General features: G+C 46.8%; 1 protein-coding gene across 1 annotated transcript in view; it reads right to left on the bottom strand.

Moving 5' to 3' along the window:
- Positions 1–1,568: 1,568 nt before the first annotated feature.
- LOC120819380 (vesicle-fusing ATPase) overlaps positions 1,569–10,482 on the bottom strand; it is a 17,145-nt gene continuing 8,231 nt past the window's right edge. The window contains exons 10-22 of the mRNA XM_078103086.1: positions 8,966–9,131; positions 8,803–8,877; positions 8,518–8,705; positions 7,885–7,980; positions 7,618–7,774; positions 7,347–7,480; positions 6,943–7,009; positions 6,738–6,817; positions 5,328–5,462; positions 5,108–5,221; positions 2,900–2,955; positions 2,670–2,737; positions 1,569–2,192 (exon numbers count right to left, since the gene is read on the bottom strand). Coding sequence (XP_077959212.1) covers positions 2,713–2,737; positions 2,900–2,955; positions 5,108–5,221; positions 5,328–5,462; positions 6,738–6,817; positions 6,943–7,009; positions 7,347–7,480; positions 7,618–7,774; positions 7,885–7,980; positions 8,518–8,705; positions 8,803–8,877; positions 8,966–9,131 — 1,293 coding nt within the window. The 3' untranslated portion in view covers positions 1,569–2,192; positions 2,670–2,712. The remainder of the gene's footprint in view (positions 2,193–2,669; positions 2,738–2,899; positions 2,956–5,107; positions 5,222–5,327; positions 5,463–6,737; positions 6,818–6,942; positions 7,010–7,346; positions 7,481–7,617; positions 7,775–7,884; positions 7,981–8,517; positions 8,706–8,802; positions 8,878–8,965; positions 9,132–10,482) is intronic.

The raw sequence follows: 10,482 nt of genomic DNA, 5'->3' as shown, positions 1-10,482 counted from the left end.
TATCCTTTCCTCCCTTCCTTCCCTCATCCCTGTCTTCCTTCCCTCTGCAATTTCTCTTGGTTGGACAATTGAAGCTTTAGGGAAGTCTGATTTATAATCTTGAACTCTTGTTGTCAGTACGCCCGCGTACACCCACAAAACCACCCGAGCAAGCTCCTGGTTTTCTTTTTTAGATATTTAAAGGACAATTGTGTAATTTAATTCCCACCGTAACCCGAGGTAAATAGATGTGATTCGTTTTAAAAGACTTCCAGTTCATGAAGATTCTGAGAACATTAAGCAGAAGAAACATGGGAAACTTTATCAGGAGCCAGAGAACTTATGTGTGTGTGTGTGTGTGTGTGTGTGTGTGTGTGTGTGTGTGTCGGCTGCCAGTGACAAACACAAGTGAATGGAAACGGGACCGGACTGTTCACTGTGGTGGAAGAAACTGTGCGAGGTTTCCACACTCCCCACCCGCTTCCTCGGAAGCCGGTCTCTCTCTGTTAGCTTAGCTTAGCATTGGTGTCGTCGCCTTCCACACTTCTCCCGCTATATCCAAAGTTTTGTACAAATGTTTTAAAGTGAATAATTCCCTTTTTATTTTATAATCGTAAATGTTGTTTTTATAAATATTATTTATTATACAATGTATATATCTGTATGACTGAACTAAGATTATATATATTTGAAGAACAAAACTGTCTCTGGTGCTTTTTGCTTTGTAGCCAGTTGTTCATGCTCACATAAAGTGCTCCATGCAGATTAAATAATAGTTACATATCCAGTCCGCTAATCTCTTCTACATTTACACGCTGAGGCATTTAAAGGACCTTTATTGTTGTGAACAAATGGAATCGAAAGAACCAACAATGAGACATCGTCATCCTGTGCCTTCGAGCTCCATTGTTGGCCAAAAACTATTAAAAATAATGTTGTTATTATTATCATGAGCACACACAGTTCTTTCAGCTTGAAATACTCACTTAACTAGAGCACTAAATGTGGATGAATAGAACATTCAAGTCAAATTTGTAGTGTGAGAAACAAATTGTGGGTTTTGGTGTTTTTATGGGATTTATTTACAATAAAGTACAAAATAATGCCCGTCAAAAACATGGATTATATTTAAAGAATTGGCTATTAGTTTGCTGCGTAGTCATGCAATGAAGACACACTATCAGGAGACATTCACACCTCATCATTGAACGCAACTGCTGATAGTTCTGCAGCTCTGGTTCAATGTGTTGAATTAAACTCGCATGTTAACAGAAGCGCTCTGCAGCTACTTTTTAAACGCTGGGTTTGGATTATTGCACAAGCAGTAGACGCTGTGGAGGTTAACCGCGGATGTCCGAGTAGCTTCACCTCATTACACTAGATTATGAAAGACACGTCCTCATGAGCTCGGCATGCCAGGAACATTTGGTTATTAAAACAAAAACGGCGGCAGAATGAAATTTTTAATTTTTAATTTTAATTTTTTTTATTTTAGTCTTTACTGTTCTCCTGTAGCATGAAATCACTTCTTTAGAGCAGCATGAGGGTGTGAGGTGACTTCATTTGTTGACATCACAAAATGCTTCTTGTTATTTGTAGCAATATCATTAATTTATTCATAAAATACAAAAGACACGGTCACAGAAGATAAAGTACTTAATGTGTTAAGAAGAAGAAGAAGCTTACGTCTGATTTAAACCAACGGTATTGAGATTAGCGTCTAGAAGCCGTTACTTCTAAATATTTTTACATAAATATATATATATATATATATATATATATATATATATATAACATCCCAAAGAAATTCTTGGGGCGTCACATGAAGATTACAGAACGTCGCTCCTGTCTGTGTGTGTGCGTTTGTGTGTTCCACGTTCCCAGAGTGCTGAAGAGGAGGTTCTGCCCGGCTGCAGAAACGCTGCAGTGTCGAGAGGAGCGTCGGGGATGGGAAGTCATATCCTCTTCTGGGGCGAGAGGGGCGGTGTGGGGAGGGGGGAGGAGACGTGCCGCCACAGGAGAGCACCTGTGTAGTCGACCTATTTTTAGGCGTGCTAACCACTCGGCGCGTCTCTCGAGGCGCGGATGACAGGAGGCGAACCTCCGGCTGCGAGTTGCGAAGTTGCTGTTTTTTTCTGTTGCTGTTGCTGTTGTTGTTGTTGTTCGTTGTCACCCTGGGACGAGCTTCTCGCAGAGCCGGATTAGCCAGATAACTAAAAAAAGGAGAAAAGAGGAATGTCTCCTGGAACTTTGCCACTATCCACATGCGGAGGTGGGACAATGGCTTCTCCCGTTATCTGAGGAACTTTCTAATCCTATTTTGTGAAATTCCCGGCGCTGTGCGTTTGTTCTCATTGTTTTCGGTGATTATAGTGTGCAAAATAAAATTTAAAAAAGTCGCCATGCACGTCCATAAAGTTAAACAGACAAACCCCCAGAAAGGAATAAGGCATAAAGAACAAGTGCACTACTGAAGCAACAGCTCCACATTTTCCACTAATTTATTTACTCCACAACATCACATAAATGTGAGCAGGTATTTCTATGAGAAAGGCGCTGGTCTATCTTTAGAGGCTGAACACATTAGAATGAGGCTCACACTCGGTTAGTGCGCTTTGGTCCATTTTTAACATCTTTACCGACATCAGACAGGAGGTAGTACTGCAAGTCCGATAACGGAGCCTTCTTACCGTTGAAGGATGACTCTTATTTTACAACGTCGCTCCACTCAGTCTAGATAAACTTATCAGAACCCAGTCTGCAGGGGGAAGAAAAAGACAAAATGTCCATTATCAAATCATACTTGCAATGCAATGATGCAATGATGGAAATGCAAACAGTTAGAAACTAGATGGAAGCAGGTTCGGCTGTGCGCGGTGTCACTGACGCGGCGGCATAAAAACAGGAAAGGAATACTTACGCTCCCTCATCCCTCAGCAGACTCAGGAACTTACTAACTCTGGAGCCAGAATCCATCTTTAAATAGAAAGAATTCTTCTTAGTGCATGTAACGTCATTAAAAGTTACTTTATTTCATTTAAAAGGTATTCTTTAATCTTTGTGGGTGCAGCTCTTTTCAATTAAGAAAATTCAGAATCAGCTTTAATGTTGAAACAGGAGAAACGGCAGGTCCTGGAGATCACGCTCCAGTTTGCACACACACACACACACCCACGCAGAGATTGTGGAAGAGGAGGCGAGGGGGGGGTGAGAGGAAGTTATAATTAATGGCAACCTATGCAATAACTTACAGTCTGGAATTGCCTGTAGCTACCAGAGTGAAGACATGAGAGCTGAAGCGTTGGAATGAGAGGAGAAGAGATAGAGAGTGTGTGTGTGTGTGGCTGCGTGGCTGTTTGCAGCGTGTCTCGGCAAACACAGATTCATACTTCTTCAGGCTGAGAGTGGGGGGGGGGGGGGCATGGCTGCATTTATGCATACCACAGCAATTACACAGCATCCAGCCCCGACAACCAGGAGGTACACATCATTAACATACCACAGGCATGCAGTCAGGGCGAGAAATTAACTGTCAGACTCGGGTCACTTTCTGCAGCCACGAGCCCGCCACCGCCTCTGGAGGTGGACCTTTATGTATAAACATCTGGATGCAGCATCAGCGTCTTTGTATCCGAACTTAACCCTCAAACTGAGCCGGTCGCTGCCAAGTTTAAAAAGGTTCGGCTCTTTATTTAGAGAACACGCAGTGAAGTTGTCACATCTGGAGCGACGTGTTCCTCCACTGACACATAACCGACCCCCACCGTGATGTTGTTATTTAACAGGATGAGAACAAGCACAATGTCGGTGTGTGTGTGTGTGTAAATGACGTGGAATGAAGCGCATTGCTTTTGAATGGAGATGCATTGTTTGTTCGTGGTCGCCTTTAAATAAACTGAGCTTCCTCCGAACTAAATCACATTGATAATCACCCGAGGACAGTCGGGCAGGAGGGGAAACTAAATCATTTCATTCCACGTCAAACAGAAATAACTATACATATGTCAATGGGGACCTAAAAAAGAAGTAAAAAAAAAAACCTCCTAGGCCAAACCGCAGAACCCCTAAATACAGCTTATGGAAGGTGGGTGGACATCTGACCTGTCGACTCATCTGCATACTTACAACTGACGTGTTGACAGGAAGCCAACAGTCCGCTGAGAGTTGGTGGTCTGGATTTTTGATGGGTTTAAGGTTTCTTTTCTTTTACATGCCGTACACGTGTTGCACGACTGATCTGTATTGATTTTGCTCTAAATAGTAAGTGCACAAAAAACCACGAGGTGCCCTTGAATGCTCCTACGAGTCGCTTCCCTCCGATTCAGAACGCATGAATGTAACTCTGGGTTCCACAACTGCATTCAAACGGTTTCGTGAACCAGACACGTTCTGGATCCTCCGGCTCTACAAATCATCAGGAAAGCCACACAGTTTGCTGTTGTTGTTGTTTTTTCTTCATTCCAGCTAATAGATGGCAGGTCTTTGCGACGGAGACGGTTGTTGAGTGGTCAGAATGCCGGCCAGATGTGTCAAGGAAGAGCAACGGCAGGCTCAGACCGCACGATTTTAAAAATAACGGTTTGTGTTTTCGACTACTATTGAAAAAGACATTGCGCCCATGCTCCCCCCCCCTCTCTGTCGTGGAGTTACACACCGGCATTACACTCACCACAACACATCTTTAAGCCAGAAATAGGTTGGTTGTTGGAAAGAACGCTAGCAGATCTGTCTGTTGGACCTGAACGTTAGAGTTAAACGTTAAAGGCTGAATGTTGAAAGTGACGTTTTGTGGGCATCATGTTTGCCAGCGTGGTTAATTAAACATGCAAAGATCTGCCAATAAGACATTGAAAGGTACAGCATGTACGACGAAGAAGGATTTACGGGCAGGAATTGAATATAATAATCATAACTGTGTTTTCCTGAGTGTGTTGACTCCTGGAAATAAGAACTGTTGTGTTTTTGTTGGCTTTTATGAATTTGGTTATTCTTTTGGAAACTCTAAACATCCGTCCAAATGTTTCCTGACAATCCACCCAATGGCTGTCGAGGTCCGAGTCAAAGAAGTCGACAGACGAGTGATCTCTACGGCTGAAAAAAAAACAACCCCAAAGAATCTCTTCCTCACCTGCACGGCCATTTCAATCAGCATGAGCAACTTCTTTATCCCGATCCACAGATTCTGGCCCTTCATGGCCTTCGCTATGCTGGCCCGCTCCACCTCCTGGAAACTGTCAAGTAGCTGCAGGGACGAGACGCAGAGCGGAGAGTCCTCAGCAGAGTTCATTATGCAGAGCAGGGAAGCGCTGCCTCGTCTGTGTGTGTGTGTGTGTGTGTGTGTCTGGTACCTCCAGGGCCTCCACCAGCTGCTCTCCCCTCGAGATGTTGGGAATGTGGATGGTGGTGCTGAAAGCATTCAACATCTCCATTTCCTGGAGGACGTCTTTACGACTCGTGGTGCCGATGATCAGCAGCTTGCGACCCTGAAAGAGAAGCAGACGGCACCTCGGACTTCAAGTTCCTTCTTTTCTATTCGGCCGTTCATTTGTTTATGTTCTTTAGCTACTTTATTCTCATCAGCACCTGATTAAGGTGCTTTTTGATTCCACGGCACAGACACACTGAGATAAGTGGGTGAAATGAGTCAAATCAAATCCTAGGAGCAAGAATCAAAGGAAGGACTTTTCTTTATTAGACAAAAAGTGCAAGCAGACGACTTTGTTCTTTTAGTTGGTTGGTCAGTTTATGATGATTTTATGAGGCCATCGTTTTGAAAAAAGTTCATTAAATTAGAAAATATTCATTTGAAAAGACAGATATTGCGGTAGAAGATTTTGCCAAAGCTCTTCTCACTGGTGAGCTCGAAGAAACGCCGCCGCACCGCAAGACTTCCACGCTGGATGTGCTTTTTTCAGGGGGGCTTTAAGTCACGGCCAGAAGGCGCACGAGGAACCCGAAAATAACGGGACAAACGGAACAGAGCTCGGCACAACGGAGGACAACGGCGGGGGGAGAAAGAGGAGAAGCGAAAGAAATGTCGCCCCGCTAAGCCGACAACTTGGAGGAGGACCAGGAGGAGAAGGCGAAGGCAGGAGAGGCAGAGGAGCGGCGAGCAGACAGGGGGATTATGGCTGCAGGCTACCCCCCCATGGCGTGGGGGGTTGCGATGCTGCATGCAGATGAGGTGCCACACAGGCGGCGGCGCTGCCAGGTCCTTGCTTCTTCTCACACAGCCCATTCTCCTCCGCGTCCCCCCCCCCCCTCTCCCCCTTGCTCCCCACTCCCCGCGGCCCCCGGGCACCCCGCTGGGCCCATCGCTTTACAACCCCAGAAGGAGCGCTGCAGCCAGGCATTCAGTGGCAGGCCCCGCGCCACTTCTCATGCAGCCACATAGTGGGGCTGTGCTCTCATTCACAAACCCCGGTCAACAACACACACAGACGCACACAAAGACACACACACACACACACACACACACACACTACAACCAAAGAAACTATGAGAAATGGGTCCCTACCACCACCATTCACTGAGAGCACAACGAGGCCAGGCCCAAAACACTCGTTAATAACCATACACTCTCTCTCTCTCACACACACACACACACACACACACACACACACACACCTCCGACAGTTCCTCTCAGCATGTGAAGACCAGAAGATCTGCTGCCCTCTTTCTGCCACCTCGGGGACCGACAACCACACAGAGCGCACGCCATAAATGGAAAAAAGAAACCCCGGGACGAAAGCGCTCACCTTTGGGGGGGGCTTCTTCAGCAGCACCAGCAGAGCTTGTAACACCAGGTTGGAGAAACGGGGGCCAATGGGGACAAAGTCTGATGAGAGGGATTACAGGAATATCTGCCATTTAGCTTGAATATCGCTCAAATGATAATTCAAATAAAAAGCATGTCTTTAAAATGTAATCAAACCCATCGCCTGCCTCATTGCAGCGACTTACCCAACAAACGCTCAATGTCATCGACGACCACGCAGCTCAGCTGGGACTTGTAGGCATCTTCAAATATCTATCGCGGGGAATTAGTACAAAACTGGTTCAGTTCAGCAGAAAAGAAGTGATTTGATTGTTTGTGGTATTAGTAAACGTCTGGTGGTTTAGTTGTTGTCAACAAAAAACACGTTTCTCGGGCCGGTTTAAGGATTTAAGGTAATAATTTTAAAGATTCACGTTTAAATTCATTTAACTACGGCCCGTTGTAGAGTGGTAAGAGGACCGAAACAGAGACCTTCCAGACTGAAAGGTCTGTAGCATTTATATTCCCATCAGCCTCCGCTGTACTTAAAGCAGCAGGATACAGACTTGCTACTTTGTACTCTTTATTTACATTGTGAAGCGAGCGTTACCTTTTTGATGGCTTGGCACTTGGCGATCTCCGAGTGTCCGATCATCTTGTCGGGGGAGCAGATCTTGATGAAGGGGAACTGGGAGTCTTCCGAGATTTTGGCGGCCAGCGCCGTTTTCCCACAGTTGGGAGGACCTGAGGGGGAGAGAGAACTGATCACCAATCGGCTGTTTCTATTGACACCAACAGCCTTCCATTTTTGCAGTTTTTCTAATTGAATGTGTGTGTGGCCTCTGATGCGCGCTGGTTGGCGTGCGTGTGAGAGTCCTAACCCTCCAGGAGCACAGACACCAGCGGCGTGCGCTCGCTGTTTTTCGTCTGCTGCACCAGCAGCTCCCCGTCCTGCAGGACCGCCGACACCGGGTCGCCCCACCGGATTATCCCGTTCATGATGTAGCTGGCATAGTCCTCCTGGTTGGTGCCGAAGGCCTGGACAGGAGAGACGGCAAGAGGGATTAGGTCGGGGGAAGCTCTTTCTAATGAAAGGAGCTCGAAGCAGTAGCACCAAAACTAGCTAAATCTTACAGGTCAATACTCACAGGTTTGATGTCGTTATTCAGCGAGGCCAGGAAGTCGAGTCTGCTGACCTGCAGCTTCTCGGCCGTCTCGATGTTCACCTCCACCGTGCTGCTGGCCTTCAACAAACACACACAGACAACAATAAGCACGCCGTGAGACGCTTTCGTTCCCTGATGAACTCCGCGGCCCCCCTCCCAACTCCTCCGTTAATGAAACCCATTACATGGAGTATTGCACATTTAGATTGCGACTGTGTCAGCAGACAATGTACTCCCTCAGAGCAGAAAGGTCAGATGGAGAGATGGAGGAGGAGGAGGGAAGAAGTAGTGTTTGGAGGAGTGAAGAGAAACGTCACAGTGTGTAAGGCCCTTGTCTGTCGTTTATCATCACCCTCCAATATCTGCTGCTGCTGCGTGTGTGTGTGTGTCTATGCGCGCAGAACACTTAACAGATGAGAACTTCACCTTATTGTTGTGTACAACTGAGCTGTGTAGATTTAAGCCTATGCACCTGATAAAACAACTGATTAAGTAATGGTATTCCTTTATATATATATATATATATATATATATATACACACACACACACACACACACACCTGGGCTCTTCTATCCTTCCTCACCTGGGTGGCCACATAAACTGTCGGGGAGTACCTTGATGTGTCGGTTCATGGCGGTGGATTGCGCCGCCCTGACCAGGCCCTCCAGCTCGGCGCCGCTGTAGTTCTTAGTCTCCGCCGCCAGCTCCTTCAGTTCCACGTCGGCGGCCAGCAGCTGGTACTGACGCATCTTGGCGGTGTGGATGTGGAGGATCTGGATGCGGCCCCTCTCATCCGGTAAACCTGGGAGGCGAAGGGAGGAGGACACGCAGGTGTGAAGCTTTAAACAAACAGAGTTATTTGATTTGTTTTAATCGGGTGCATTGCTCCACTTTCTTACCGATCTCCATCTTCACCTCCAGTCTGCCCGGCCTCAGCAGGGCGTCGTCGATCATGTCGGGCCTGTTGGTCATACCTGAGGGATAAACCAAGTAAAGGCAGATGAGTTAAGAGCGCAGATGTTCAGGGGGAGAGCCTGAGTGGCGTTATGGCCGTGTGAGCACCTATGACCAGGATATTGTTGAGCTGCTCCACGCCGTCTATCTTGGACAGCAGCTGGTTGACCACGGTGTCGTGGACCCCCGTACTGCCGGCCATGCTGCCGCGCTGTTTGCAGATGGCGTCGATCTCGTCCAATATGATGATGTGGAGGCCGCTGTTCGCACCGAGCTGCGCAAGCAGAAGGGAACGGGGGGGGGGGGGGCAAAGAAATATGAGTTGTTCACTATTTGTTGTTGTTCACTAACTGAGCTCCTCTAACTAAGCTTAAATGAGATTTGAGAGTCTCGGACTTTTTAGGAGTTGTAACAATAAAATGAATATTACCCCAAAATCAGCTTTTGGATAAAAGATACAATGACAGTATTACTACATAGAACCGTGTCTATAATGAAGACGAAGACATTGCTGACAACCAACACTGACCCCTGACCGAGAGTCAGATGGAAAAGAGGGGAGAGATCAGCAGGGTGGGGGGTTATCCCTCCATCTACAGACTGCCAGACTCAGCTGTAGCATTTTAAGCAGGTGTGGATCTGTCCTTATTGCACACTGGACGGTTTGTGTGTGTGTAGGGAGGTCCAGAAGGGGGGGGTCAAAAGCAGCCCAGCCCCTCATTAGGTGGTGAAGAGTGAGACTCAACGTTAGTGTCTCTCCATCCAAACCGACCATCACCGCTGGGTTTCAATGCACAAACGTCAAGACACACACACACACACACACACCAGAACTTTATCAGAGTTATTACAGCTACGTCTGGCTAAAGGGCAGATCTCTCCTCTCCTGTAGAAATTAGTTTGACTTATTTTACAGACTTTTTATCTGATGTGTAGATAAGAAGTTCAGCAGAAGCAGGTGTTAGCGATGCATCTGGGAGTCGATATAAAACAGACTCAGGAAGCAACACCAATGTTTGGGCTTCTTGTTGTTTTTATTTTACATGTGCCTAAAACCTCTTAAAAGCTCACCAACGACTTCCGGGTCCTTCTAGTCCCGACACTAAATGCTCCTTTAGTGGATCCTTTTGAATTTACAGTATTTAAGAGATGCAAACGAGATGCAAACGACTGGAAAGCAGCGCAGTATTGTTGTGTACCTTATTTCCTCCCTTCAGGAACTTGGTGTCACAGGCTCTGCTCTCTCCCTTCTCTCGTCCTACCTCGATGGTCGCACCTACCGGGTAACCTGGCAAGGATCTGTGTCGGAACCTTGTCCTCTTACTACTGGAGTTCCTCAGGGTTCCGTGCTGGGTCCCCTCCTGTTTTTGCTTTACACTAACTCTCTTGGCGCTGTCATTCGCTCGCATGGCTTCTCTTACCACAGCTATGCCGATGACACCCAACTAATTCTCTCCTTCCCTCACTCGGACACCCAGGTGGCGGCTCGGATCTCTGCCTGTCTAACTGACATCTCTCAGTGGATGTCCGCCCACCATCTGAAAATCAACCCCGACAAGACTGAACTACTTCTCTTTCCCGGAAAAGATTCGCTTACCCAGGACCTGACAGTCAACTTTGGGAAC

Source organism: Gasterosteus aculeatus, chromosome 5, assembly GCF_964276395.1.
Source record: "Gasterosteus aculeatus chromosome 5, fGasAcu3.hap1.1, whole genome shotgun sequence".
NCBI classification, from domain to species: Eukaryota; Metazoa; Chordata; class Actinopteri; order Perciformes; family Gasterosteidae; genus Gasterosteus; species Gasterosteus aculeatus.
Note: the sequence above shows the minus strand (reverse complement) of the source record. Positions and strands in the feature narration are given on the sequence as shown.